At 47.5% G+C, this 25,770-nt stretch overlaps 5 protein-coding genes across 15 annotated transcripts in view; all 5 read right to left on the bottom strand.

Moving 5' to 3' along the window:
* Positions 1-11,985, bottom strand: part of HOXA3 (homeobox A3) — a 44,925-nt gene extending 32,940 nt beyond the window's left edge. For 4 of the 6 annotated variants that reach the window (XM_054815563.1, XM_054815562.1, XM_054815565.1 and 1 more), the window contains exon 1: positions 11,846-11,985. The gene's annotated coding sequence lies outside the window, so the exon portion shown is untranslated. The remainder of the gene's footprint in view (positions 1-11,845) is intronic. The other 2 variants (XM_054815564.1, XM_054815571.1) reach the window with 2 other exon arrangements.
* On the bottom strand, positions 35-4,161 carry HOXA5 (homeobox A5). The gene is made up of 2 exons (XM_054815592.1): positions 2,907-4,161; positions 35-1,922 (listed from the first exon to the last, which is right to left on the bottom strand). The coding sequence occupies exons 1-2, from the start codon at positions 3,466-3,468 to the stop codon at positions 1,672-1,674; spliced, it is 813 nt and encodes a 270-aa protein (XP_054671567.1). The 5' UTR covers positions 3,469-4,161; the 3' UTR covers positions 35-1,671.
* Positions 4,231-11,985, bottom strand: HOXA6 (homeobox A6). Of its 5 annotated transcripts, none has more exons than XM_054815597.1 (4): positions 8,447-11,851; positions 7,208-7,463; positions 7,074-7,112; positions 4,231-5,844 (listed from the first exon to the last, which is right to left on the bottom strand). In XM_054815597.1, exons 1-4 carry the CDS (start codon positions 8,504-8,506, stop codon positions 5,585-5,587), a joined length of 615 nt encoding a protein of 204 aa, XP_054671572.1. In that variant the 5' UTR covers positions 8,507-11,851; the 3' UTR covers positions 4,231-5,584. The 5 variants fall into 5 exon arrangements, with proteins under 5 accessions (XP_054671572.1, XP_054671574.1, XP_054671573.1 ...); XM_054815599.1 differs by lacking the exon at positions 8,447-11,851 and adding an exon at positions 7,851-8,090; XM_054815598.1 differs by lacking the exon at positions 7,074-7,112 and having other exon boundaries at positions 7,208-7,313; positions 11,846-11,985.
* A 1,136-nt stretch (positions 11,986-13,121) lies between these two features.
* On the bottom strand, positions 13,122-17,409 carry HOXA7 (homeobox A7). Of its 2 annotated transcripts, XM_054815601.1 has the most exons (3): positions 17,214-17,409; positions 15,949-16,251; positions 13,122-14,915 (listed from the first exon to the last, which is right to left on the bottom strand). In XM_054815601.1, the coding sequence occupies exons 2-3, from the start codon at positions 16,172-16,174 to the stop codon at positions 14,632-14,634; spliced, it is 510 nt and encodes a 169-aa protein (XP_054671576.1). In that variant the 5' UTR covers positions 16,175-16,251; positions 17,214-17,409; the 3' UTR covers positions 13,122-14,631. The 2 variants fall into 2 exon arrangements, with proteins under 2 accessions (XP_054671576.1, XP_054671575.1); XM_054815600.1 differs by lacking the exon at positions 17,214-17,409 and having other exon boundaries at positions 15,949-16,431.
* A 4,665-nt stretch (positions 17,410-22,074) lies between these two features.
* On the bottom strand, positions 22,075-25,275 carry HOXA9 (homeobox A9). Its single transcript, XM_054815594.1, has 2 exons — positions 24,558-25,275; positions 22,075-23,465 (listed from the first exon to the last, which is right to left on the bottom strand). The coding sequence occupies exons 1-2, from the start codon at positions 25,105-25,107 to the stop codon at positions 23,227-23,229; spliced, it is 789 nt and encodes a 262-aa protein (XP_054671569.1). The 5' UTR covers positions 25,108-25,275; the 3' UTR covers positions 22,075-23,226.
* Between the last annotated feature and the right edge of the window lie 495 nt (positions 25,276-25,770).

Genomic DNA, 25,770 nt, shown 5'->3' with positions numbered 1-25,770 from the left:
TGCAAAAGAGTCAAATGAAGTCCAGCGTCAGTGAGATTATATGTTATGTGGTATATAATGTTGGATGTCAACTCCCCAAAACCATAAAACTTACTTTAATGGCACCACGTGACTTTTTATAGCCAGTGAGCCTATCTGTCTGTGCTATGGATGATTTTACGATCTAATTCATAGACAAAACCCTATTCATTTGGCACCCAAATGTCATATAGCCGGAACTGGGGCTTATAAAGTTTACTGTTTTATAACTTTTAAGGGAAGGCATCAATGTAACCAGTCAGTAAATGTGCAAATCTTTAGTTGCACTTAGAAGCTCAGAAGAGTTAACCATTCAAGCTCTGATGGGGTAAGTAACACTGCGTTTAATGCAAACTAATTGTAGCGAAGAAAACCAAAAATCTTTAAAGGGTGAAAAGTGGGGATGTGGCTAGCGAGGGTTACTAATAGACGCAGAGGGCTCGGACGTGGCTGTCCTGCAAATATACTTAATGAAACCACAGGAGAAATTCTAGAGCGATGCAAACACGTCTTGGAGTTAGCAGCGTGTTTTAACAAAGCACTTTTTTTTTTTTTCCCCCAACCATCAGCAAACAGCTAACAGTTGATTCACCCACAAAGGGTGTTGATTATGGTCCTGCGATGCAGCTTTCCACCTAGCGATAAACCAGTAAGGAGGAACTTACGGTCAAACTTTCAATTAAAAATACTGGTAGCGGACAATCGCAGCATCTACCATTTCCAACGTGCAGCAGGAGCCAGGTAAAATAATATTACAAGCTCTGCACGGGTTAATATTTTTTTCAGAGGCAAATCAGGAAGCACAACTTCTTGCTTTGCACAAACCAGATCACGAAAACTTTACAATAGAAAGTTTATTTTTTTTGTTGATTTCCAGTCAGTTTTTTTTAAAAACAAATACAAAAAAAAAAAAAGCTGATCACAGTTTGCTCAAACAGCCAGACTTTGACTATATTTGTAACTTTGTTCACAAAAAACATACATCACAGAAGCTGCGCTTAATAAGAGCCACTTCTAAGAGTTCGTGCAAAGAGTCATATACAAAGGCACAGCAAGGACATACTGCTTGGAATCACAGTTTTCGTCACAGATTCACTATTCACTACACGTAGGACAAGTTCAGTTGATTTCATCATTTCACCTCTACAACAGCATTAATTACACAGGAATTATATAGGTAGTTTGAATAAAAATATTTTTAACAGCTTGGAGCTATACAGACATTAACACTTGACCACACATGCACAGTTAAGCAGGTTGAGTGCAACACATAACATTTGTACTAAACCGGGGGAGGGTTTCTTTCTCTCTCTCCTTTTTTTTTAACCTTCTTTTTTTTGTTCTTTTTTGTTTAGTTTTGTTTTAACAGTTACTTCAAGTAACACAGCTCGCTTCATATAAATAAGTTAAAACATCTATTATTTTTTTCAAGACAAAGCCATTCAAGACAAAGAAATGTACGATAAAAGCAGATCTACTTATACACGCGAGAGAATGGTAATAAACAGGCTCATGATTAAAAGATGAATAAGGGCGACAAGAACAGGGTTTCTTCACAGAAGTAACACAAGGAAGTTTTAGAAAGTCAACTTAGTACTGATATGAGACGCAGGGTCAGCTAATACTGCTCAGTACTTTTAATTGATCAAACGCTTAGGGACGGAATGCCCCTCCTGCAGCTGCCATGCTCATACTTTTCAGCTTATTATCCTTTTTCCATTTCATTCTCCTGTTTTGGAACCAGATCTTTATTTGTCTCTCTGAGAGGCAAAGAGCATGTGCTATTTCAATCCTTCTTCTGCGGGTCAGGTATCTATTGAAGTGAAATTCCTTTTCCAGCTCCAAGGTCTGATAGCGGGTGTAAGCAGTCCGAGCCCTTTTCCCTTCTGGTCCCCCTATGTTGTCTGGAAGAGAAAAGTACATGATTTAGATTCTCAGCAGCCACTCGGAGCCTTCGTGTCTTATTGCAGCTACCAGCGACCAGGACCGTTATTCTCAGTCCTGCTTGGTTTTGTTTCTGGTTTGGATAAACGCTCAACAAGTTTCCCCCTCCAGCTCCTTTTAGGAAAGGCTTGGGGGAGGGGGATTTGGTGGTCTCGGTAAGTTTGCGCTTGAATTTGGGGTTGTTTTTTTTTAATTCAGTTTTCATTTTTTTTATTATTTTTTAAGGCTAATGCCCCCCCTTCCTCCCCCCGCACCTCCCACAGATAAGCTGTTTTGGAGGATGTCTCTGCTGCTAGCTGGGTTTTCATGTCTGGGAGAGCAAAGCTGAAGCGTGCAGCCCTTTCCCACGGCTGAGCTGGGGAAGGCTCTGGGAGGCAGCGAGCCCCCGGCTGCTCCCCCAGCAGCGAGGGCAGGGCAGGTACCCGGGGCTGAAAGTTGCTCCGCTTCCCCGCGCCCCTCAAGCCTGCTCCCCCGGAGTTTGGGGCGACTCGTCCCCCTCCCCCACGGCTTCCCAGCAGTGAAAACTGCCCTCCTCGCCCTCTCCTATTCTCTTTTTAATATGGCTCGGCAAAATAAATGGGGTCAGCCGCGCCGTTCCCACTGGAGGATCCCCCTTCCAGAGGAGAGCCGGGAGCAGCCTCTGCTCCCGATCCCTCTTCGGGAAGGCTCTTTCTGCTCCCCCCGCTGCCCGCCGGGGCCGGCGCTGGGAGCCGGGCGGGCTGTGGTTTTTGGGGCCGGGCGTTTTTTTTTTCTTTTGGGGGGGGACTCGCCCAGAGAAGGGACAGTGCTTCCCTGCGAGCAGAGTTGTGCTGTGCGCGGAGGCTGCCCGCTCTCACGCCCTCCTCTCCCCCTCTCCCCGACCTTGCTCGGCGCAGCCACCCGGTTTACATTAGATCCTCCTTTTCCTCCAGAGAAATAAAGAAAGAACAGGGTATTTGCTTTACCATGACTTATGTGCAGTTTTCGCATCCAGGGGTAGATCTGAGGCTGTGAAGGCTGGGCTGTGCTTTGGTCGGTCGGGGCACTTGCCTGCTCGCTGCTTGCTGGAGTGTCTTCCTCAGTCCCAGACGAGGTGCCAACCCCGTCTCTGCTGATGTGCGTGTTGCTGCTGGAATTGGACGAAGTGCTGGTGGAGTTGGCGAGGGAGTTTTTCACCCCGTGGTGACTCTCGCTGACAGGCGAACCGGCCACGGCGGTGCAGGGCAGAGGGTCAGGGGGAGGCGAGTGGGAAGCCGTCGCGGGCTGGTTGTACCTGGGCTCTGTCGAGGCAGAGGTGGTGTTGGCCGGGTAACTGCGGGGTCTCTCATTGGCACCAAAGTGGGTGGAAGCAGAGCGCCCGACGCTGAGGTCCATGCCATTGTAGCCGTATCCGTACCTGCCGGAGTGCATGCTGGCGGAGTCCCTGTATTGCTCGCTCACCGAGCTGTGATCTCCATAATTATGTAACTGGTAGTCCGGGCCATTTGGATAGCGACCGCAAAATGAGTTTACAAAATAAGAGCTCATTTGTTTTTTGATATGTGTGCTTGATTTGTGGCTCTTGGTCGTTTTGTGCGTCTATAGCACCCTTGCACAATTTATGATGAATTATGGAAATGACTGGGACATGTACTTGGTTCCCTCCTACGTAGGCACCCAAATATGGGGTACGGCTTCACATCACGTGCTTTTGTTGTCCAGTCGTAAATCCTGCCTGATGACCTCTAGAGGTAAACTCGTGCACTGGTGGGGGAGCTGGGAGGGCGCGGGCGGCCCGGGGCGCGCCGCCGCCGCGCGCCGCCGCCGCCGCCTCCCGCCCGTCCGCCGGCCTCCAGCGCCACCAGCTGGCGGCGCGGGGGATGGCGGCGGCTCCGCGGGGTCGGCCCGGGGTGACGGCCCCCGACGGCGGCGCGGAGCGGCGCGGAGAGGCGCGGAGAGGAGCGGGGCTACGCCGCCACCGTGCCGGGGGTCGCCGCCGCCGCCAGCGGCACCGGGAGCGGGCGGCGAGGCTGCGGGGCCGGCGGGGTTTGCTCCTCCGCCCCGGCCGCCGGAGAGCCCTGCGTGCAGAGAGCGCTTCGCTTTGTGCCTGTTGTCTCCTCCGTGCGAGGCTTATTTACATCAGTTCACAAATCCTATATGATCTATCCTCGGATGCTGGCCACGCTTATGTCCCTTTTATATATATATATATATATACACACACACACACACATTTTTTTATTATTTCCCCCCCGCCCTTTTATTCCCGTGCCGTAGGTTTCGAGCGGCACCCGGGTCCTGCCGATCTGAAATGGCAGGTACCTATGAAAGATAAATATCTTGCAGCCTTTTTCCAACTAAGGGGTCAAATTCCAGGCGGCTTTACGGCCGCCGTTATTTTTTCGCCTCTCGGAAAAAAAGGAGAAAAAAACAACCAAAAAACCACCTCTAAATGCGGCGGTAGCCATTTTGCATTAGTATTTTCAAGATTTGGCTTTAAAAAGATTTAGAGCGGTAGCCTAAATTGCGCTGCCTTCCAAACAAAAGAGCCTTGATGCGCATACAAGTGTATTTGTACACAGCTTCACACGCACACTCACGCATACACAATAAAATATAGAGAGATATAACGTATATATTAATCAATATTTTCGCTGCGCTTATTTTACTTATACAGAACTCAAAGTAGAAGCATTTTATGGCAGCTACTTTTCTTTAGAGTATCTATTTATTTTTTTTTTTTCCAGTGCTAAGAAATGCGAATGTGAATTAAGATACCACAAAAGCTGGGAACATCCCCGAGTTAATATGACAGACACTTTTCTTTTAATTAAAACAAAAAAAAATCAAAGAAAAGAAAAGAAAGAAACACCGACCCAAGCCCACGAAGCCGCAAGAAATGTAGTCCATAATTCAAAGCCCCTTCAGTGTAGAGCTGAGCTCACCGAAACCTCAGTGTAAGCTCAACGGGAACCACAGAAATCAGCCCGCTTCGAAACCTCTTCCCTCGCTTCCCCTGAAGTTTAACGCCCAGTTTTTACTTTAATACTAGTAGTGCAGATTAGGCAGTTTAGCGGCATTTAAAAATCTCCCTGCAATTAATCTTCGCTTTAACTGCAAGTTTATACCCAGGATTTTATACAACGATTTTTAAAAAGGTTTTATGTTCTTTTTGCTATTTAAATATCTTATAAATGCATAAAACTTTTTTTTCTCCCCTGCAGACCATAAGCTCCCGAACACAGCATAACGAGACGGCCCGACATAGATTTTCTACAATATGAACATTCCTAATTAAAAAAAAAAAAAAATCACTCGCTTATCTCTTCTCACACAGGCACGCCAGGGACACTCACCCACACACAGATGGTCACCTCAAATATTTAAATATCTGGGCCATTTTTCTAATATTTTAAGCAACATCATCTATGCTTTGGAAAGGTGGTTGTATACATACATGCCTGTAGCTCGAAAGCTAGGACTTCCACATATATTAAAGAAAGTCACAGCTGATTGCAAATGTATATCTTTTAACCAAGCCTTTTGGGAATTAATAGACTGTGACAAACCTATAGGATTTTAGTAGCAGAAGGAACACAAGGTAAATAATAATAGTAATAGTGAGCGCTAAGGAAAGGCCTGGTAGAGTTTATTAAACGTGGTTCTACTCCCCTGACTTTTCCTCTGTTTCTTCGCTGCTGGGCTGTGTGGAATTTATGAATTTGTTTTCCTTTTTCCATTTCATCCGCCTGTTTTGAAACCATATTTTAATCTGGCGTTCAGTAAGGCAGAGAGCGTTTGCAATCTCAATACGTCGTCTTCGGGTTAAGTATCTGTTAAAATGAAATTCCTTCTCTAACTCTAGCGTTTGGTATCTGGTGTAAGTTTGCCTCCCTCGTCTCCCATGAGTTCCATATACTGTACCTGTAGAAGTAAAGACAAAACGATCGCATTGGACAGGGCCCAGTGATTTCAGACCAGAAAGAGCGGTTAGCATATTCTGCCTCCTTTTGCAGGCACAATCACGAGGGGGGGGTGGGGGTAGGGGGGGTGGGAGTGTGCTCTGATTTCCTGGAGGCTTTTTTTTTCTTTTTTTTTTTGGTCCCTGTTTTCCTTTTCTCCTGCCTGACCAGCTGCAAATGCGGATGTGCTGCGTGCTTACGGTGGTGGGGTAACTGGGATACAAAGAGGCTTTAAGGTGGACCTAGGGAAAGTGAAGTAGGTAGCACCCTGGTGAATCGCTGAGCAGTGTGTACCCTCTGCGTGTTGAGAGCCTGTGCGCGCACACGCACACACACACGTGTGCGATCCGGGGAGCTGCATGCATGTGTGTGCATGTGTGTGTGCACGCATATACGGGTGTGTTTACACAAACACACTCTATTGCTATGGCTGTGACTACAGAGGGTCTGTAATTGAAGTATAATTATAGACATCAGCTAAAGATCATAGAAGAGCCTTTGCCATTTGCTCCGGAATTTATTGCCCTCCAATGCAAAGCAGCATCAGAATGGTCTTGCTAAAAGTTTAACTTTCAAAAAAAGCAACGCGACCCACAGTCCAGCAAACATAAACTGGGGAAAACAGGAGAGGAGTCATTAGCAAACACTGGAAGTAAATGTCTTAATAAGGGATTATTAAAAATAAATGCCACCTCAGTACAACCCTCTCCCCTCCCTCAGCACCACTCCTGGACAGAATAGTTCAATTATGTGAAGTTCACTTGTAAGTCAGAGAAAATCCGCGATGCTATGGAAGTGCGCCCACGGCCCCAGAAACGTGCTCTCAATATCCAATACTTACAGGCTAATGAGCTGGGGGAGGAGGGCAAGGAGGAATGTGCCACAAACGCATTGGATCCTCAGTACAGAGGGCATATTCCTTGCATCGCTCTCTGACAATGAAGGAGCGGAGCAGAGGCTTTGAGGTGGCTTTAGGAGAGTGGTAAAACAGCCCTGCTCCTTTTTTTTCCCCTCTTTTTTTTTTTCCCCTGGGTTTGTGGTCCGTCCGTCCCCGTCCCCCCCCCCGCTTCCTAAGGATTCACCAGTAACTTTCACCAGAGAATCCACGAGCTGGGCTGTCGGGCCACCGTTCCCAGGGTGCCAACGTGCCAGGTCTAAAATAACCTGGGAAGGTTTCATGTTACACATTACCCTGCAGGAACCGTGTTTCTCCAGCAGCCTGGACTTTATCTAAGAACCAAAAAAAAAAAAAAAAAATCTTGGGGAAAGAAACTTTTCCTTCCTCTCCCCTCCCCCCCCTCCTTGATTGCATCGAAATGCCTTACCAGCGCAGGAGTTCATCCGCTGCATCCAGGGGTAAACAGGGCTCGTGTACTTCCGGTCGGTGCCTTCGTCATTTACAATTTTGGCTTGGACGCCGCTGGATTTGTACTGTTGATCGGGAGAAAAGTGCAGGTAGTCCCCGGGCCCCCTCTGTTTGCCACTGCCGGAGGGAGACGCGCTACTAATTTCCTTGTCCGAATAAAAACAAGAGGCTCCGTACTCATAGGAAGCCCGATTGCAAGCAATGACGGTGTTGGACTGTTGGTAGAAACAAGGTGAGGTGTAATTCTTGTCCTGCAGGCTGCTTGCCCCGTACGAAGCCGGAAAATGCCTGAGAGCATCATAGCCCGCCGGGTAAAGGGGGATCTGCCCGAGGAAAGAGTCCTGGCCCCCGGGCAGACTCCCCGGGAAAGTGGGATTCACGAAATAGGAACTCATTTGCTCTCCCCCTCTCCCGGACCGTGATTTGTTGTGTATTAGTACATCTGGCGATAACTATTAGGAGTCATCGAAGTGGTTTGTTTCTGGATGGCCGAGCGCCAAAAGCGACAGCAGAAAATAGGAGCAGCTGACGGCGGGGCGGCCAATGGGAGCGCGCGCGGCGCCCGCTCCCCCGGGGCCGCCGCCACCGCGCCGCCAACTTACCGGCAGCTCCGGCCCCGCCGCGCCGCCCCGCGCAGCCCCGCGCAGAGCTGCGCAACGCCGCCGGGACCGGCCGCGCCCCCGGGGCGGGAACGCCCCTCCGGAGGAAAAAATATTCCAATAATAATAATAACAACAATAACAGTAATAATTCCTGGCAGGAGCAGGCAGCACGGGCAGTGTGACAGCGGCGGACGGGGACACCCCCCCCCCCCCATCGCCATCAGGGGCTGGAGGGGTGTGTGTGCGGGGGGGGCGCCCTTAAAAGTTGGCGCGTCACCCCCGAGGGAGCCCTGCAGCCCCGCAGGCAGGGTGGGCCAGCGGCCCCCCCGGCCCTCCGGCGGAGGGAAGCGGTGGTGGATGCTGCGGAGGGAAAGTTTGGAGCGGAGGGAGCACGTGAAAGGGGGAGCGGGGCGCCGCGCAGCGTGGGGGGGGCCGGGCCGGCCTCTCTCCATTTTCCCACCGCGATGCCACAACCGCATCCATGAGAGTTTAGGCCCCCTCTCTTCTTTTTTTTCTTTTTTTTTTCTCCCCCCCTGAAATCGCCCCTGCGCTGAGGCTTCCCTTCGGAGCTCGGGGAACCCGCCCCAGCGCCGAACCTGAGAGAGGCTAACGCGTCCTGCGTGGAAGAGGTCTCGTATCTTAATGTACGCTCCCATAATTAACGCGGGGGTTGTGGCTCGGGCAGGAAGCGGTGGCCTTCTGGCGAGGGGGATTTTTGGTTTGCACCAAGTGCTCGAGAAGGCCCCGGGAAAGGCTGGGCGGGTTCCCGGCGCCCCCCGAGCAGCCCAGATAAAGTTCCACGTGTCTCTTCTCCCCGAGTCCCACCCGCCAGAGTCGAGCCGACGGAATCAAACATTCAAATTCAAAAACGAGCCAGTAGGACTATTCCTAATTAATACAGCCCCGCTAATGAGTCAGCGGAAGCCAATCGGTTTCGTTGTTGCTCCGAATAATTTCATTAAACACGGATGTGTGTCTTTAAGAGGAAAAAAAATACATGAAACAAACATTTCCACCTTCATTTTTCAACATGGCAGTTACCCCATAGCGGAAATATAATTCTTGGCCCAGGGCAGGAACAGTAACAGTGTTGATGAAATTTGCTGAGGCGCTTTTAATTCAGCTGTAACCCTGCAGTTCCTGGAGATAACATGAGGTTGTTCATTCCAAGCTGTGTTTACTCATAATCCCTGCCCATTACAACAGATTGAATAGCCTAATTTTAAACGCGCTCTGACGGAAAGTGACATTCGTACGAGCCTCGTTTCCTAAAGTAGCTTTCAAAGGAGAGTTTTGTTGTTGTTGTGAGACTATTTGTCTCATTTCCGGGGGCAGATTACGATACCTATAAAACAGTAGTGAGTTAAAACATCGCTCCACAATAGTTTGTATTGTTCACAGTCTCAGCTGGACTTTCACATTCAGATGTTGATTGCCTCCAATTATTTTTTTTTTTTCCAACTTCCTTAACCTCTTCAGACCGGCTAATCCATAAACACACCTGGTAGAATTACAGCTCACTAGCTGCATGCTTTGGGAGGTCATTTCAGAAACGTGTATTTCCTGAAAGCCAACCTTCTCCAGAAAAAGGGTTTTTTTTACTCAGTGTGAATAGAGTTTAAAAAGGAGGGAACACCAGCAAACAAGCACACAGCACGCTAAATACAAAGAAGTTTTTAAAAGAGCAGATTTTTACCAACATAGGTCAGAACGAAAACGCACCGTGAACAATGAATACTCGGGGCAAGCGAAACCCATCGGCCTTACTTTAAAAAGTTGTGGCCAGACGGTCTTTTGTTTGAATCCATCACACACAGACCAAAATAAAAAAAAATCGCGCCAGGCTTAGTTATATTTACATTTTATAGCATCGGTTACAGACTCATTTCTTTTCGTCCTCTCTTTTCCTTTTTCTTTCCTCTTTTTCAAGTTATTGTTTGCGTCCAAACCAAACTGTCAAAAGCCCGACCGCAGGCAGCGAAAACATTTCTTCGTTAATCCCATAATATTAAAAGGAATTAAATGTGCACGTTTGCCTGGCTGGGTCGTGTTAGTTACAGTGACAGCTAAACAATCTGCACTGCAATCTCCGCTTTAGTCACATTCAGGCGTCCTCTCCGCTCCTCCCCCTACCCCCAGAAAACCCCCGAATTACAATAATCTGTTACCCCCCGACTCTGCAAGGAAAATGCCCTGCCCGGACACATTTCTCAGCCAGTTTTCCTTCACCGTTCCCCCCACCTCCCCGGAAAGGGGAAAGCCAGCCGCTGCATTTTGCCACCGCAACAAAGTCACACTTTGCAATACCCGTGTATTTCACCCGCCTTTTATTTGTTTTCGGATTTCCCCGTACCCCCAGCACTCCCGCCGAAAACCCGGCCGGCAACCCCAGCCACCCTCGGATACAGGTGCGGGGGCAGTTACCCTCTTAAGCTTAAAAGCCTCCTTCTCCTCGTATATAAAACCACTTACAAATCCTTCTCATGCTCGGCAGCGTCACCAAAACCAATCTTTAACTAATAGCTCCTAATCCAAACAGTTTGGGCAAGGTGAACCGTTGTTTAGACTGGCGGGGTGTGGGGAGCCTGGCCGGGGGGACGCGGGCGGGTCCTCCCCAGCCAGCTCCCACTGTGATATTTTACAGTTGACACACACCGAGGTACAAGCAGAGGGGAAGGGGAGGGGGCAGAGCCGGCCCTGCCGGAATATCTTGCCCGGGGGCGAGCTGCGATATTCCTGTAGGAGAAGTAGGCCGGATTTATTTTTCTTTTATTTCTTTTATATATTTCTTTAAATGTCTTATTTGGGTTTCCCCCGAGCAGGGCAGGCTCCCAGCGCTGCCCTTCCCAGGGGCTGCGGGGTCTGCTCCGTGCCCGCCTCCGCCGTTCCACCACGCCGTGGCAGCACTGAGCACCCGCGGCCCCGCAATAAATAATCCGGCGCTCACTGCAGCTCCAGTCCGGCGGATACCGCAATGCAATGCAAATGCAATGCTTTATCAGCCCGGCAGCACAAACAGAGCCGGAGCCAACACTTAAAGCACTCCGAGCCGCTCATTCGCTATGAGGAGGCGGGAGCGGAGCCGGGCGGCGGCGGCGGCGGGGGGTCTCGGGGGCGCCGTCCCCGGGGCCCCGCTCCCCCCCGCCGGCACACACCGCGGGGCACCGGCCCGCCAGCCGCCGCTCCCCCCCGCCCCAGCGCCGCACCGTAACAGTCATAACAAGGAGAGAAAGAGGGGAAAAAAGCTCCGTCTCCGGCGCTGAAATCGGTTTAGCCGCTGCAAAACCCGCTCCGCGCAGCCGAGGCGCGCAAGCTACCCACGCCGGAAAGCGCCGGGAACGCTGTTCCGACGGACCCACGGCGGGGCACGGGGATTTTGCAGGCAGCGCTTGATCTGATAAAGAAAATCAAAGACACGTTCGCGCTGTTTTACCCCTCTAGAAATAACCTTTCTCCTGGACATGCCAGGGGAGCCAGGAGACATTGTGCTGACTGCTGTTTTGTTTGTTTTGTTTGGATTGGTTCTTTTTTTTTCTGAAATAGTAAAAAAATAAATTACATCTAAATTTCAGCTGCGGCAAATGAACTTTGAGTTAACGCTGCGAAATAAAAAAAAAAATACTGTTTGGTTTTTTTTTTCCCCCTCGCTCTGGAAAAAAAAAAAACCACACAAAAACAAAAAACCTCGGATTGATGCTACAACCTGAATTCTTAGAAAATGACCTGAACGTCACAGCAATCCCCTGGCAAATGCAAACAGAAATAAACTTCGTGAAAAATAATAATAATCCACGGCTTCCTTGCTAAATAACAGAAAGTAGACATTTTATTTAGGCATATTTTTGCATGCACTGTTTAAGTCGAAATTAACTGAGCTGCAGCCACCTCTATTTCTGGCCGGTAACATTTCCATCTGGTTTAATTGCACATGTCTAATATTTAAACGTATTAAACCATGTTTCCCTGCTTACGGTAGTGTCATATACATTTCTCACCTTTTAGGTTCTGGCTCACAGGAGCCCCTGCGACTTTGACAGCTGTCGCTTTGGCTGCACAGGAGACGAATCGCCCTCCTTTTGGTGCCAGAAGAAGCAGGAAATTAGCCAGGTTGCAAGTTGAAAATCTGCCACGCCAGTGCTTTGAATCCAATATGCCACACCTTCCAGCGGGGGAACTGGAAATTGCCATCCCGGATCTGTGTTCTAGGCGGCTGCTTATGCCGAACCTCCGCACACTTTGTTCACTATTGCCTTACAAAGAACAAATGAAATGGGGATTGAAAGCCAGAGAGATCCGAAGCAGGACAGAGCTCAGCAAAAGAATGCGGCTCTATTCTCGCAAGGGAAATTATAAAAAAGTTCATGTTCACGGTTACCATCCACATGACCGACAACGACCAATGGAAAAACCGAACAACTCATAAAGTTGTATTGCAAAGTTGTAAATTTTCATAAACAACAACGGATTTATGGCCTTTTCCTCATCACTAAGAAGAGGCAGGTCTTAGAGAGGCGCCATCTTACCACAGAGGCAGCCCTGGAGTTTTTTAAAAGACCTGGAGTTTGTACTAATTTTATTAAAATTACAATTAGTACGTTGACCAGCAACGGAGTGTGGTAGAAAAAGGGAACTTCTGCGCAAATGATGCTCTGGTTCTACCTGTATTTACCCGACCGAATAAAGGGACTTTTCGGGCAAGCTTTTTTTTTTTTTTTTTTAAATTTTTAAAAAGAATGAAAATATTAGATCTCCTTGACGTTCGCTGGTACCTGGCAAAAATGATACGTTTTCTACAGCGGGGCCATTTTTCCCCTTTTTAATACCACCCTGATGCCCCCCGCACCCCGAAAGCCGCATGCACTAACCGCACACGTACACGACCGGATCATTTACACTTGGAAGTTTCGAATCGCACTTTCTGTTTATTACCAAATATTATTTCACTGCATGCAATTTAGGCTTGATCGCCGGCCGCCTGGACTGGGGTTACGATTTTTAAGAGAACACGGGAACACGGTGGAAGGAAGCCCTTCCATAAAGAAGGCTTTCCGCTTTATTAATCAACTGCGCTAGGAAAAAAAAAAAAAATCACGAAGTCGAGATAGAGAATTTGACTGATTCCTATCAATTCATCACCTTGGATATTTTTTTTTTTGCTTCTGATTACGGGGGAAAAAAAAGATTTATATGGTCTAATTTCTTTATTTGTCCGTGTAAATTATTTTTTGATGCTTCCTTCGAACTGTTTCCCTAATAAAGAACCACAATTCATTGTCAACAAGCATATTTATTTTCTGTGTAACGTAAAACACATTTATCGTGGGAGATACTTGTACACGATATCACTTCCAAAGAGAGTTCACAGACATTATTTTTTTTTTCCACTTCCAATACTTACACGGCATATCCAAATGTTCACAACGAACACATCGAAACACATTGTAACATACAATTTTTGAATAAACTTTAGCCAAACCTTCAAGACGGATTTATACAGAGTTCTTAACAATACATCATGCTACAAAGTTTTCAGATTAATTACATACTTCCCAATTTATGACATGATTTTACAAATGAGCTCCAAGACGAATATAAATGACAAAAAAAAAATCGTTCAAATATACAGTATCTGCTGTTGTAGGAAAATTCACGGTATTACATATTAACACTTTCGGATAACCAGGACAAACGGGGGGGGGGGCGTGTTTAAAGGTGGTTACATGGTCATTTAAATTCACTTTTCAAAGAACACTTTCCGCTATATTAAGTAATATCAACCTAGAATAAGAAAACAGCCTTTAGCAGAGGCAGCCGAAGGTAGAAGCCAACGGGAGATATTAAACCGCTTTGTACAATATTGGCGTGTGTTTGCTTCCTCACTCGGAATAGTAAAGAATCGAGAACAAAGATATATTGCAGCATATGGTTTTCATTTATAATTGCTTTGGAATAAATATATTATTTTAAATTTAAATATATTCAGCCTTTTCGGTACCAAATTCTATACCAAAGCTATTGATGCGTGCTTTTCGAAAGACTACACTTACATTTCTAAAAGCATTTTGCGATTCACATTAGTATTGTTATCTTCTTTTGACTACTAAAATACAGTATACTTTCGAAGATAGGTAGGCGGAGCAAGATATATAGGTAGTCTGGAAAATAGGTAGTACAAATCATTGCTGTAGATTGTAGTGGTTTGTGGAAGATACATTTTTTCCCCCTTACTTGCTGTTTAATCTTTTGTTAGTGTAGCTGTTAGTTATGATACTTTTCTAACAATAATTAAAAACAAAAAAAGAAAAGTGCAGAGCTACTTATTCAAAATTAGGTAGTTTTTCTTAATGTGAGCCTAATGCACTTTTCCCCTTACACATGATTGGGACTATTGAGTCAGGTAGTTACTTCGGAAGGTCACGGTTTACTATCTGTGCAAGCAGCAGTTCTCCCACTGAAATGTCCCCTGGACAAACCCACCCAGGTTTGGGTAAACGAAAAAAACAAATGATTGTAGGATGCTCTTAGGAGATATTACCGAAAGCTTCGGCACAGGGCAGGTTTGGGGAGTACGGGAGAGCGGAGAGAAGGCTGGAAAACCACCCCAAGAAACGTTTTCATGTTTGCAAACGCTCGCTTGCAAGATGATTACTAAAGGGAACTATTTTTTTTTAAATAAAAACAGTGAGTGTCTTTTTTTTTTTTCCTTTCCTTTAAAGGGAGCTTTTCCAACTGTCATGTGCATACATTATACTAAAGAGATCGCTTCCTCGAGTGGGACTCCTTAGTCCTCCTCCTCTTCGTCTTCTTCCACTTTCTCGACAGAGGCTGCTGCTGACGTGGGCTCGTTGGGAGCCGGGGTACTGGAGCTCTCTTCCTTGTGCTCCTTCTTCCACTTCATCCTCCGGTTTTGGAACCAGATTTTGATCTGCCTCTCTGTCAGGCAGAGGGCATGGGCGATCTCTATCCTTCGCCGCCGAGTCAGATAACGATTGAAGTGGAATTCCTTCTCCAGCTCCAGGGTCTGGTAGCGGGTGTAGGTCTGGCGCCCTCGCTTCCTATCTGGACCTGAAAGCAGGCACACATGGCCAGGAGTTAGGCAAGAAGAGAGGTGGAAAGTTTTCTCTTTTTAGGAGGAGGTGGTGGTTGTTGTTATTATTATTCGAACAAAAAGCGGCCGTGAGAGAGTGAATGATCCCCTTCTCTCACTTCCAGCCGCCCCCCCACTTTGCCCTAACAAAGACATTTCAACCACACGACCTGCCTTGCTCAGTCAGGGCAAAAATTAAGTTGCTCGAGACCTAGAAAAAGTGGAGAGAAAGCATTCAGGAGAGGAGGTGGGGGAGGAAATTGCTTTTGGGAGGAGGAACTTTCCCCCTAGGCGATGTATTTCCCTAAAACCTTCCAGACTTTCGCGTTTCGCAAGGAGAAATAAAAAGCTGGAAGGCTGGGCTGTGTTTATTTTATTTTAATGTCGGGGGCTCCCTCCACCCCCCCACCCCACCTCACCCCGCCTGGGTCGTAAACAATACATCGCATTTAGCTCCAGAAGAGAGCTCTCCTTTTTCACACACTCTCGCCCCCAGCGCCCCCGCCCCCACGCCCCGTTTTCCTGTTTAGTACATTTCTATAGATCCTTATCTCCGTGGAAAGGGCAGGGGGGACGAGAGTGGCACGTCTCGGTAACGTGGGCTGGCAAAGTCCTGAGCAGCCTGTCCCCGGCTCCTGAACGCCCCTCTCCCCTCCGCCTTCCCCAGCGAGCAGGATTTTTTTGCCCAACTTCGGCAGAGGGCAGGGGAGACGCTTACCCGTGGGGGCTCTGGGACCCCGCAGCCAACTCTCCACATTTCTATAGCAAACAGCGCAAATCAACTCAATGCTAAAATTCCATAGCAAATGGAGTTAAACAAATTTACGAGGCTAGAACCCATTAATTGGGCAATAAAAAGTTTTATGATACTCATTTACATACAATGCCACGGGCTTTCTACGCAATGGCGCCTCAGCTATAATTAAAACCATAAAGGCTGTGCTGACAGTAATCCTGGCGACACGCTTTGCCTGGCTGCCACGGCTCCGAGCCCTCTCCGCTTGCCCCTACCTGAAGACCTCATCCAGGGGTATATCCGGAAATTAGGCTCAGCCTGGTTGTGCAGGTTGCTTTCCTCCGCTTTCTCACAGCTGGGTTTGGTTAGCTCATTGCAGAGGACGGGAATGTTCTGATCAAAAGAGGAACAATGCAGGTTGTAGGCATCAGAGCCCAGGCTGTATCCGGAAGAGAACGGGCTTTGATATATGGTACTGTTCACATTGTACAAGCCGGGCATGGAGGAGGCGAAGGCACCCGCGCCTGGTCCATAGCCGCTTCTCTGGGAGTTGCTTGCAAAGGAGCAAGAAGTAGGCTCTGCATTTTGGAAAAGAGAAGCCCCCGCCGTATATTTGCTAAAAAGCGCATTCACATAATACGAAGAGCTCATAATTTTGACCTGTGATTTGTTGTCCGGCAGGCTTCAGTGTCGGTTTTACGAGGTAGCGTGATATATGATAACATTACACCCCCAGATTTACACCAAACCCCATTTTCTTTTGGACTGAGCTGCCTCGAGCACGTGACCGGTCATATGACGCCGCCCGCCAATCCCCGCCCGCCTCACAGGTGGTGCCGGCCGCGGCCCGCCGGTGCCCGGCCATGGACGGGCCGGGGACGCCGCCGCCGCGCCCGGCAGCGCCCTCCAGCCGCCACCGCCCCCTCGCTCCCCGACGGCGCCGCCGCGGGGGTGAGGGGGCGCTCGGCCCCCCCGGGGACACACGCACACACACAGACAGACATCATGTGGTCCTTTAGACGGATCGGGGGGGTGTGGGGGAAAAAATAAAATAAAATAAAATATAAACTTTAAAGGAGGTTGTTCGTCACCCACGCGCTGTTTTTTCCGCAAGGAAAATAAGCAGGGCGTAATCGTGCAGTGGGGTTTATGGGGGTACCCACCGGCAACAGGGCCCCCGCCTCACCGCCGCCGGCCCTGAGGGGCTGCCCGAGCCTTGAAAATCAGGGCACCCCCCCTGGAGTGAATCCCGCCGGTTTCCCCTCTAGAAAAAAAAAAAAAAACAAAACAAAACAAAAAACAAAACAAAAACACTGTCACGCACACACACATCGGGGGGGAAAAAAGGAGGAAAAAAAAAAGGGGGAAAAGAAATATGCGAGGACTAAACTTTCTGAACGCTTTAAAAAGAAAAAGAAAAAAATCAAAGCCAACCTAACCAAAATAAACCAAAACCCTCAAAGTTGAAGAAATCGCCTACAAATGGCTTCAAATCTCAGCCGCTTGTTTAATGCCCCTTTTACCTTTCCGTCCTACCTACCTTACAGTCCTACGCGTGAGGCGGCAGCGGTGCGCTCAGATGACGGGGAGCGTTGCTGCTTTTCTAAACACTGGGCTCCCCAACAATGCGAATGGCTCTCCATTGAGGATGCTGCACCGTGCCCTTCCTTTAAACGGATCGTAAAATGAGTTTCCTTCCCTCAGACAGGGAGTCCTGGTAAAGACAGCTTTTACTGCCTGCCTGTATTGCACATCATAAACTGGAAGGAGCACAATGGAATTGCCCCGGAAATTCTCCTTTCAATTATAGTTTGGTGCCCTGTGTACAAAGACTTTCTCACCAGTTAAAATTGTTCTCGGCGATATTTCGCACGGACCCTAAACTTTACGTTTTGTGAACGTGGGACACCCTGTCCGCCCCCCCCCCCCCCACCTCCAACACACACACACGCACGCACCCTTTGGGACTCTTTATGCGCGGTTATTGCAGCCCTATGAATATAGGTTACAGACAGAAGCAAGTAAATTCTGTAAAGCCAGAACCCTGAGATACTGGTGCTTCAGAGCATGCAAATGTGGCGGCTGTATCTAGATATTTGCCAAGTGTTAAGTACGTGAAAACGCAGTTGTTATTCGCAGGCATAAGGGAGAAGCTGGCGAAAGAGCCCCCTTCGGTTATTTCTTCCAATTCGCCAATATTAGACAATATCCTTGCGGTCGCAATCGCGATGTAGGAACACGTCGGCAGAAGAGGCTGCTGGAAAGGAATAAAGGCCCAAGAAGTTAAACGAATGCGAAGCAAAGACAACGACGACTAAGAAGATCAAAGAGGCTGAAGTAGATGACATTAGACCAATAAATTGCCCCTCTGGTGACAACATACCAAGATGCAAGAAGAAAGAAACAGCAAATATAACCAATGTCTAGACTTAAATATGAATAGCTTAGGACCGAATTGATGGGCTGGGTATTCCGAGCTCTGTGATTCTGTACAATTTGCACATTTATGTATTTTGCTTTGTGTGTATGTGTTTACTGCTGCCACCATTTTTTTATATTTGCTTTCAGCTTTTTTTTTTTTCCCTGCCAACCCTTAAGATTTCTCAAAAAGTATTCACAGACTAAATCTTAAAAGAACCCCCAGAAATGGGTCCCCGCCACCTTATTTACTTCCCCCACCCTCTGCGTATTAGGCACAACGCTGTCTCTGAAACCTCTCGTTTTGTCGCTCACAAATCCAGGCTGGATCCCCGCGCCTGAAAACGCACTTTTCATTTGTGTGGTTTTTTTTCCCCGTCGAGGAAACGGCCAACGGGCGCAAATTGCAAGGTTTCGGTCACCGCAATATTCTCACACGCTTTAAAAATAATCCTCTATGCGACATTCATTGTTGTTTTTTTTTTTTTAATTTTTCGTGTGAGCTCTGGAATAAGTCTCTTTGCCTTCTGAGCTTTTCCGGGAAGTAAAAGGTAATGATAAAACGGTGCTCATAAGTTATAAGCGACCTGGGAGCACTACATGATTATGGCTTGTGTATTAAGCAGTATCTTGATGTGGTTCAACCTAGAGAAGATTTTGTTTTGGAATCTGTTCTCGCCGTAATTTATCCACGATTATAATGAAGCGTACTGTGCCAAGTTATTACTTAGTATGACGATGCATAAACACTTTTTAATTTCAGTATAATTTTACTGCCCAAGGAAAAAAATAATTAATCATAATAAGTTTAGCAATGCCATTGTAGACAAACATATGATAGGGAAGGTCTTGTTAGAAAGCAGGGAGTGGCTGTTACTCTTTATCCCTAGAAAGAATTAAATCTTTGAAACAGTGAGGGGAAAAAATAGCTCAGTGCTCACATTCCATCCCGATGCTGAATTTCGATATAAAGAGATTGACTTTGATTTAAGGAAATGTAAATAAAACGCAGAGACACTAGTTCTGTTACGGGCTACTATGCAGCGATTTGTTTACTTGTCTGGCTTAAACTTGAAAAATACAACGTTCATACTTCAGCCCACATTTTGTGCTTCCTTTCCTCCTGCTTTTATTTTCCTTCCAATTATTTCCCCATAAGCCTCATTCTCAAGACGCGAAAGCCAACAAAAGCAGAACGGAAAAAAACACGAAAACGACTGGAGGAAATCAAAATAGAAGGCGAGGAGAAGTTAGGAATGACTTTGAGAGACACGTCAAGTTTGCAGAGCATCAGCCTGCTCGCATCTGTATCATATAATTACAAAGGGTCCCACAGAGCTGAAATTGCTGGGGACACAAGCGGGGCTTTTTATTTGTATCAAAGACAGCTGTTGAGGAATTTCGCTCGCCGGTGAATAATTTTCAAACAAGAGGTTTGCGGCGCTGCCGTTTCCCCGCACGGCTGTGTCTCCAGCTACGCGGGGCAGAGAAGGGCATTGGAAAATCCGTCGCTTCGCCCTCCGCTCTGAGGGTGAACCTCTTCGGGGAATCTCCTCCCGGGCTGATCCCGGGACACCCTCTTCTATCCTGCCCGAACCTTTAAATTCTCCATTTCTCCAAATATTTAATTTCTCACCAGCCTTTCGAGAGATCAGGACACCCTGTTTGCAAGCTCAGAGCTTCTCTAGAGGAGGGCGAAGATTTTGGGCAAGGAAGAGAGGAGCTGGCAGTTCTGTGCCAGGGCTCCATCCGACTCTATTTAGCTAATAGGAAATGCCTCGGTGTTTTGAGAATAATAAATGCAGGGTATGTCCTTGGTGCAGAGCAAGCTTTACTTTTGCCACGAGTGCACCGAGCGTGGCCAGGCAGTAAATGCCACCCTAACCGCGCCCGGTGGCACCGGGGCATCCCTCACCCCGGGATAACGGGGGGGGGGGGGAATAAAAAACCAAACTTCAAACCCATCGGCCTTTGTTAAAGCCAAACCAGCGGTTCCAACCCCAGTTATGCTCCCATAAAGTCGACATTTTAGGAGCTTTCGGGGAGGCGGCCGAGCGCTTGATGGCGGGCGGGCGGGCGCTCTTTCGCGGGCTCACAGCGCCACCTGCCGCCGCCCGGCCGTCACCGCCGCCTCCGCCACCGCCCGCCGCCCCGCCGCGCCGGCCCCGCGGAGCCAGCGCCTCTGCCCGCCAGCGCACGGGAAGATAAATGTCCACCTCCCAGCCTGGATTTAAGCAAGGGAAGGCCAATAAAAGGTTGTTATTTCCGCTCGCCCGCTTTATCTAAAACAGCCAGACAAAACAAATGAAAAGGCTTTTGTAGAAAATCTTAATTGTGGCTGGACAGTTGTAAACTCATTAAGAGCCGAATTCCAGACAGTTTGCAGACCCGTCATTTATTACACACTCTTAATGCTGATTCTTTGAAGTTGCCTCTGTCTGCAACAACAGAGGGCGTCCCAGCATCCCCAAATACTGGCTCAGGGATCAATTAGGGGCTTTTTTTGTGTGTGCACACCAGAACGAGTTCCCTTTCACTAATTAGAACTCATCAAATCTTACCCCAGATTCCTTTTTTTTTTTTTTTTTTAAGGTGAAGTCGAAAGCTTTTTTTTTTTTTTTTTCCTCTCACAGTTCTGCACATCTGTAAACTTCTTGCCGGCTCCCTAAGTTTTGTCTTCAGCCCTGCAGCGTTTTACACCCCATAAACGGTTACAGCAGTCATTTTCTTTTATTGCACTGTATGGCTCTGAATTTTTCTAACAACAACTTCTGCCAAGACCATAACTGTTCCGTCTTATTTCGCTTTAAATACATATATATGTGTAAGCGTACCTCCGTAAAACAAGAAGGCTTTTATTGTTATTCGACATATTTGCAAACAAGGGTCGGTGTGGCGCAGAAGTCTGCCGTGGTTCATATTATGGAGGATATCCACTCTGAGCAGTAAGATGTCCGCCCAAAACAAGGGTAAATTTCAGCAAGCTCACAGACTTCGCTATTTTCTTTTGTTGCTGAGCTTGGTTTGGCTTGGGGCGGCGGGGGAGGGGTGGGTGCAATAGGGATGTGTGTGGAAATCTTCCGCTCCAAAGAGACCTTTCTGTTTTTAAAAATAAATCCTATTTTGTCTTCTCTGCTCTAGCCTGCTGCCAGCCCAGCTTTTTCCTTTGGCTAAATCAGCGAGTAAAATTGACACCATAAATTCTACCATAATTGTCGGTAAAATTTTATCTGTATCTATATCTATCTATCTATACTTATACAATCTGAGGCGCTAGTAAAATGCAAGGGTTTGTTTTTATTTGCCACGGGACATTTAAAAGGGAGGAAAAAAATCCCAAACGTGAAGGCAAAGGAAGGAAAAATATGAGTGACGTTTGAAATAACATATTTTGCACGGGCAATTATCTTTAGAAGGGAATTTAAAATGAACGCGCTTGTAAGGCGAGCCTTCTCACAAAGCTTGTTGAAGCACACTTAGTGCTGGACATTTTCTGGTACAGGCTAATTAACCATCTCAGCTTAAATGTCGCTGTCTGAGCTGATTTACATTATTGTCCGCATTAAAGAACGTCGGACATTTTGGTTTGGTTCTAAATCCCCCCGCCCCACCAGGCGAATTTATTAAAACTGCATTAACTGGGGAGTGTGCCCCCGGTGCCATCCAAAGGGTCTCCCTCCACGCGCTGCTAAGCGCCAGCTTACCAAATTGTATCCGGGATGGGAGGGTTGTGCCTCCTCTCAGCAAAGAAATGGCATTTAGGACCTGAATCTTCCCATTTAGGACGAAAATAAGCCCAAATTTTCATCACCTGGGGTCTACGTTTACAGAACCGTGGGTTTGCCTTGGCTCAGAAATAACACTACTACTCGCCTCGCCTCCGCAGCTGCCCTAGCTCTGCCACGTCTGCTGATGAGAAAAAACCCTCCTTAATAATCTTAAAACATCACAAAATATAAAAGAATCAATATATTTTATTTGGCAAAAAGTTAAATATCATTTCAACACAACGATTTGGTCAGTAGGCCATGAGGTAACTATTTCAAAATAGACAGTGTACGTTCTGCATCAACATAACTTCCCAGATTCATTTTTTTAAATTGATACAAATTTACAATAACCAAATGTAGGTTTTTATAGTGTATAATTTATTATCAATAAAATTAACCTTCATTACAATAACCATCAAATCATTCGATTAAAATTAAAACGTAAACCATAGGTAGTTACCCTTTTCACATATACGTATAGCTCCGAAATCTGATAACTGCTCACTGGTGCAAAAACAATAGTTAAGCTAGTCTGTTTATTTTCTTTTTTTTTTTTTAATATATAGATTATATATACAACCGACAAAGACAGTACTATATATATATCAACTGTGCATACTAAAATGACTTGCTTCAATATTTCGAGAACCGTGATTCCCACACATCCCGGACAAACTTTTTTTCTACTTTTTTTTTTTTTTTTTTTGCGTTGAGATATATATATAATATATATTTTACAATCAAAGGTTAAGTGTCTAATTATACAGAAAAGACTTAATACACTACAGAGCTATACTCTATGCAATTTTTATAATAAACAACCTGAGTTCAAATTGAATTCTAGCTTACACCATTACATCCGGTACAGCACCCAAGCACATAAATTGAGTCACAAACATAATTACCACAATAAAACACAGTGTTCAAGTATTAGAGCAGAGATCTCTCTGCCGCGCAAAGAGCGAATAAAATTAACTACGTAGACTAAACTATACAGTCCGTAAATACAATACTTGTGCATTATGAAAAGGTAGTTTTTTTCTTTTTTCTTTTTTTCTTTTTTCTTTCCATAAGTGAAGGAACAGGTAGATTTATACAAGCCAGCTAAACAGCCTTTTCGTGCTAATGCCCCCTTTTTCTTTCCTATTAGAAAATTAAAAGTCTTACTGTACCTCTCCTGGCAAACTGGCCACTGTGACAATCAAGGTACAATCATAATCAGAAATTGCCATGGGAAAAAATGAGGCCTGGACCCAGACGCATTGCATGGCAGGGCTTGAGGGGAGGATTTTTTTGTTTTGTTTTTAACTTTTTTCTTTTTTTTTTAATCTTTATGCATTTTTCAATTTAACCCACATGTCGCCATCATTCGTCCTTCGCTCGATCTTTGTTGATTTTCTTCATTTTCATCCTCCTGTTCTGAAACCAGATTTTCACTTGTCTCTCAGTTAAATTGAGGAGTCTGGCCACCTCGTATCTACGGTCCCTAGTGAGATACATATTGAACAGAAACTCCTTCTCCAGTTCCAGGGTCTGATGCTTGGTGTAAGGGCACCGCTTTTTCCTGGTGGACCTTGCGTGGAGCCAGTTTGCAGCTGGATTATCTACAATGAAAACAACAGGAGAAGTTCAGGCTGGGGGGGGGGGGGAGGAGAAGGCTGGGGAGGGAGAGACCCACGCAGGACCAGACGCGTAGGTGTCTCGATATTGGGGTTTAGGACGTGACTCTAATTTCCCCAGGCAGAGAGGATGGTGAGGCACAATGGAGTCCAAAATATAGACACATGGAGAGGTCACACGCAACCACACGCGGCAAAGACCCGCCGCCCCCTCCTCCCCTCGCCTTTTTTATTGTTTGTAGGATGCAATTTAAAAATACTTTCTCCTCCTCTCTCTCCCTCTGCTAGCTCCCTCCCTCCTTCCTGGCCTCCCCACGCACACACCCCTCAAACTGCCAGCCCGGGGAGTGACCAGCCAGACCAACATGTCATCGAAATTGTTTCACTTTTTAATTTCGACCTTCTCCCGTGTCATCACTGGCAAGACCCAGGGAGCCTGCGAGTCAGTCTACAGATGGCATAATTAAAACCTCGCCTGCTTAGGACCCTTATTTGCACGGCGTTAATCGCGATAGCAATCCCGAGGCGCTCTGCCACCAGTCCCGCAGCCCTGGGAGCATCCAGCCCGGGGTTTTCAACCGAGGAGACGAAGGGGGGAGGGGGGAACCAAGTCAACGGCGAGGTTTCTGCTCTCAGCCCCGCAATAGCCGCCTCGGCCTGTGAGCCGTCACCAAAAAAAGATCAGATTCACATCCAATGCTTTCTAGGCACCCTCTCCCCGGCATTCGCCCACGCCTGGGAGCGCGGTGAGGCAAGAGGATGCGAGTACGTCCGGAGGAGTTTGCTGGGGTGGCCGGGGCGGGGGGGGGGTTGCCTTTCTCTCTTTTTTTTTTTTTAAGTTGCAGTTGCAGGGTGGGTTTTTGTTTTCCTTTCAGCCTGGAAAGCCCGAGCCATCCTAGATCCCGTTCGAGCCTGCGAAAGGCACCGCTGTCTTTTGCAGAATGCAGACCCGGGCGAGCTGGAGCAGCGGCGGCGGCAGCAGCCGGTGCTCGGCCGCGTAATTAGCCCCAGCGCTTCCACACCTCCCCGCGGCCGGCGGAGCGCCCTGAAGTCCATTACCCTCGCAGTCCCACTTACTTGGATCGATCTGCGGTTTCTCTCCGTTTGCCTCACTTTCTCCATTGCTTTCAGAGAATGCGCCTTCGTGGCTTTGCTTATCCCTATCAACTGGAGGAGAACCACAAGCATAATCAGAGAGAGACAAAGTGTGAGTGTCAAACGTGGTACAGTCAGCCCTTCTGGCCGCCAGCGGTTCAGGTTTAATGCCGTAATGCCTGCTGGTAGGTAACCCGGGGAAAGACAAGGAGCCCGGCACAGGCTCAAGCCACGAACGCATGTACCTGCCGTCGGGCGGTGCCACGGGCGCCTGGTGGTGCGCGTAGGGATGGTAGACGGCGGGGACGCCGCTGGCGCCGGCGGGGTGCGCGGGGCTCCAGGGGGGGCCGAAGACGGGCGCCTTGGGCTGGAAGCTGCAGGGGGCCAGCTCGGGGTGCTCGGCCAGCGCCGCCGGCCGCGGCGGCGGCGGCCCCAGCGGGGCGGGGGCGTAGCGGGGCGCCGCCAGCTCGTCCCCCTCCGGCACCAGGAAGGAGTCCACGTAGTAATTGCTGAGGGTCCCGGGAGCCGACATGGCGGGCGCGGGCGGCGGACCCGCCGCGGTTCGGGGCTGCGGGTTTCACGTAACAACTTGGTGCTGGCGGAGAAGTAGAGTCAGTAATAAGTTGAGGGCAGCCCGGGCGCCCATTGGCTGCCCCGGTCACGTGGCGGGGGAGCAGAACAATAAAGTATAAATCAGTCCGCGGGCTATTAATGGGTCAGTGTTTTCCAGCCATAATTTTTATAGCGAGGCCATATGTTTTTATGCAAAGGGATATTGGAGTTATACGGCGGGGTTTGTTTTAATTGCGGCCAACTGAGATTAAAAGATCAGATTCCGTATTACAGCCCCCCCTTCCCTCTTTCTCTCTCTCCTCTCTCTCTTTTTTTTTTTTTCGTTTAAGCGGACTATTTTATATCATAATTAATCATCCCATCAGTGGGTCGAGTTCCTCGCGAAAAAAAAAAACCCACCACCCTTGTGATCGGAGACCTTCACATAAAATTATACAATAATTGAAGCAATAAAAAAAGCAAAATAGCAGTTGCGGTATTTAAATATATATTTATTATATTTCATAAGGAGTTATTGTTTCGGGAGCCACGGGGTTGTTATTAAGTCAGTAACTATGAGCGCGCTCATTTGCATCGCTGTGTTTCACAGCAGTAAAAATTTACGAGTGCTTGGAAAGGTTAA

This window comes from Grus americana, chromosome 2, assembly GCF_028858705.1.
Source record: "Grus americana isolate bGruAme1 chromosome 2, bGruAme1.mat, whole genome shotgun sequence".
NCBI classification, from domain to species: domain Eukaryota; kingdom Metazoa; phylum Chordata; class Aves; order Gruiformes; family Gruidae; genus Grus; species Grus americana.
This window is presented reverse-complemented; position numbering and strand designations above follow the sequence as displayed.